Genomic DNA, 1,917 nt, shown 5'->3' with positions numbered 1-1,917 from the left:
ATAGTCTCTTATTAATTATTTCCTGCACTCTTCCCTCCCCTTTCCCTTATAGGCATGAAGCTTTGACGTCTGCTCTCAGTGAGAAAGATGCTCATCTTGCACTCTTGGAAGTTGGAGGAGTACGATGCTCCAGGACAGCCCAGGAGATCGATAGCCTCAAAAAGGAACGCAGCAAATTACTTGAGGCCATTAAACATCAAGTGAGTAATGAGTTTACATGATGCAGTTAAAACAAGGTGACGTTTGCATATTGTTTAATTGCATTATGATATGCCTGAAGGGAGACAAGTGATTAGATTTGTTTTAGTTATAATGATAGATCATTCACCCTTATTCTTATTCAGAAATGTATATTTCTCTGTCTCATTTACACATTAACAAGCAGAATAATATGTTGTATTTTTTTTACTATGCTTACTTTACTTTCTTATTTCTTATTCTTGATGGTTGTGCTTACACAACAGCCCCTGGGGATATTGCATTCCTGCCAACTGTGATTTGCATACAGATCTGCCTGCACCACCAAAATAGGCTGGGTTTAAAAGAGGATCATAGCTCTGTGAAAAATATTTTATAGCTTGTAATAAACTTGTTGACTTATGGCTATTAAAGATGCAGAGGTCATCTTTCAAACACACATGTATCATCTTTTACTGGTTGCTGTTACACAAACAGAGTAAAATCTTTGGAGGCCGTCATGCTATTGCTGTTGCATACTTTAATTCTTCCAAGGTGTCCCTTCTTTGTGACAGTTTGGGCTTGATCATGTTAAAACTCTTAAGTGAGTATTAGAATATCTGATTTCAGGGTGTTGTATGATGTTGATTATATAAATGATGTAGATTATAAATATTATCAATAACCTTGTCATGCAGTCAGATAGGACTGATGAACTATATTTACAGATATTTCTTGTTCTGAAGTAATTCCTTCCTTTGAAACAATTTAGTGATATTGGATAATTTTTTTTATATAAATTTATATTAGAAGGACTAGTTCAGGAGGGGAATATCTTTTTAGTTTACCAGATGAATTTGCATAATTTATAGAATTGACATGAAAGTAAATTATTTTCTTTGTATATTTTACCAAATATACATATCATTATAACAAGCTGGATGCTTTCGCTTCCCATCACTGAAATACTCTAGTGGACATTACATAGATTTTATGAAAAATTAAATCTCAGTAACGGTTATCCACGTTATCTCAGATATGAAGAAAACTGTAAAGTAGAATTGCCTTAGGGGTGTAATAGCAGTGTATCTTTCCCTTGCCCCCGGCTGCTTCATGAGATTTTTAGCCAGATTCATCACCCTGTTTCAACCGGTTATTTTTACGTCCCTGATTAGGACTTTTGCTCATAATACAGTCATCTTTAAGAGGTAATAAAAGTCGAGTCCTGGTTTTTAAATGTACAAGGCCACTAGGAGAATCTCTTAGAGCAAGGTCAGATCACAAAATTTATTTGAACAATCTTGAATAATCCTGTTATCATTTGCAAGTCCAGGGTTAGTATTATATTCATTCCAGATGCAGATATATATTTATGTAAGTCAGATGTTGCCTTAAGGAAGTAATCGTTTCTTAATTAATGTTATATAAAGCTGTACAAGCATAAATTGAAAAGTTTTTGGTTTGGAAAAAAGTAAGGGGTGAACTAGGATAAGGAATTGATAACTTTCTTCTCAGTGTCTGAAAGAAAATAAATAATAAGATTTTTACTTAGAGGATAATTTGAGAAAGATCCTTGGTCAAGTATGGTGCACGACACATATTCACATTACATGACATTTCTTATCCTTAAAATATTTTCCATGGCTAAATTTTTTTCTTTCTTTCTTTTAGATCCCATTAACACGTACCCGGTGATGTTGAAAACATATTAGGTACCAACATTTTTTTTCGTTCCACAGT

At 33.8% G+C, this 1,917-nt stretch overlaps 1 protein-coding gene across 1 annotated transcript in view; it reads left to right on the top strand.

Moving 5' to 3' along the window:
* LOC119585239 (putative uncharacterized protein MYH16) overlaps positions 1–1,917 on the top strand; it is a gene marked incomplete at its 5' end in the record, with an annotated part of 81,296 nt that overhangs the window by 72,132 nt on the left and 7,247 nt on the right. The window contains 1 exon segment of the mRNA XM_037933898.1: positions 53–200. Coding sequence (XP_037789826.1) covers positions 53–200 — 148 coding nt within the window.

Source organism: Penaeus monodon, chromosome 19 (assembly GCF_015228065.2).
Source record: "Penaeus monodon isolate SGIC_2016 chromosome 19, NSTDA_Pmon_1, whole genome shotgun sequence".
NCBI classification, from domain to species: Eukaryota; Metazoa; Arthropoda; class Malacostraca; order Decapoda; family Penaeidae; genus Penaeus; species Penaeus monodon.
This window is presented reverse-complemented; position numbering and strand designations above follow the sequence as displayed.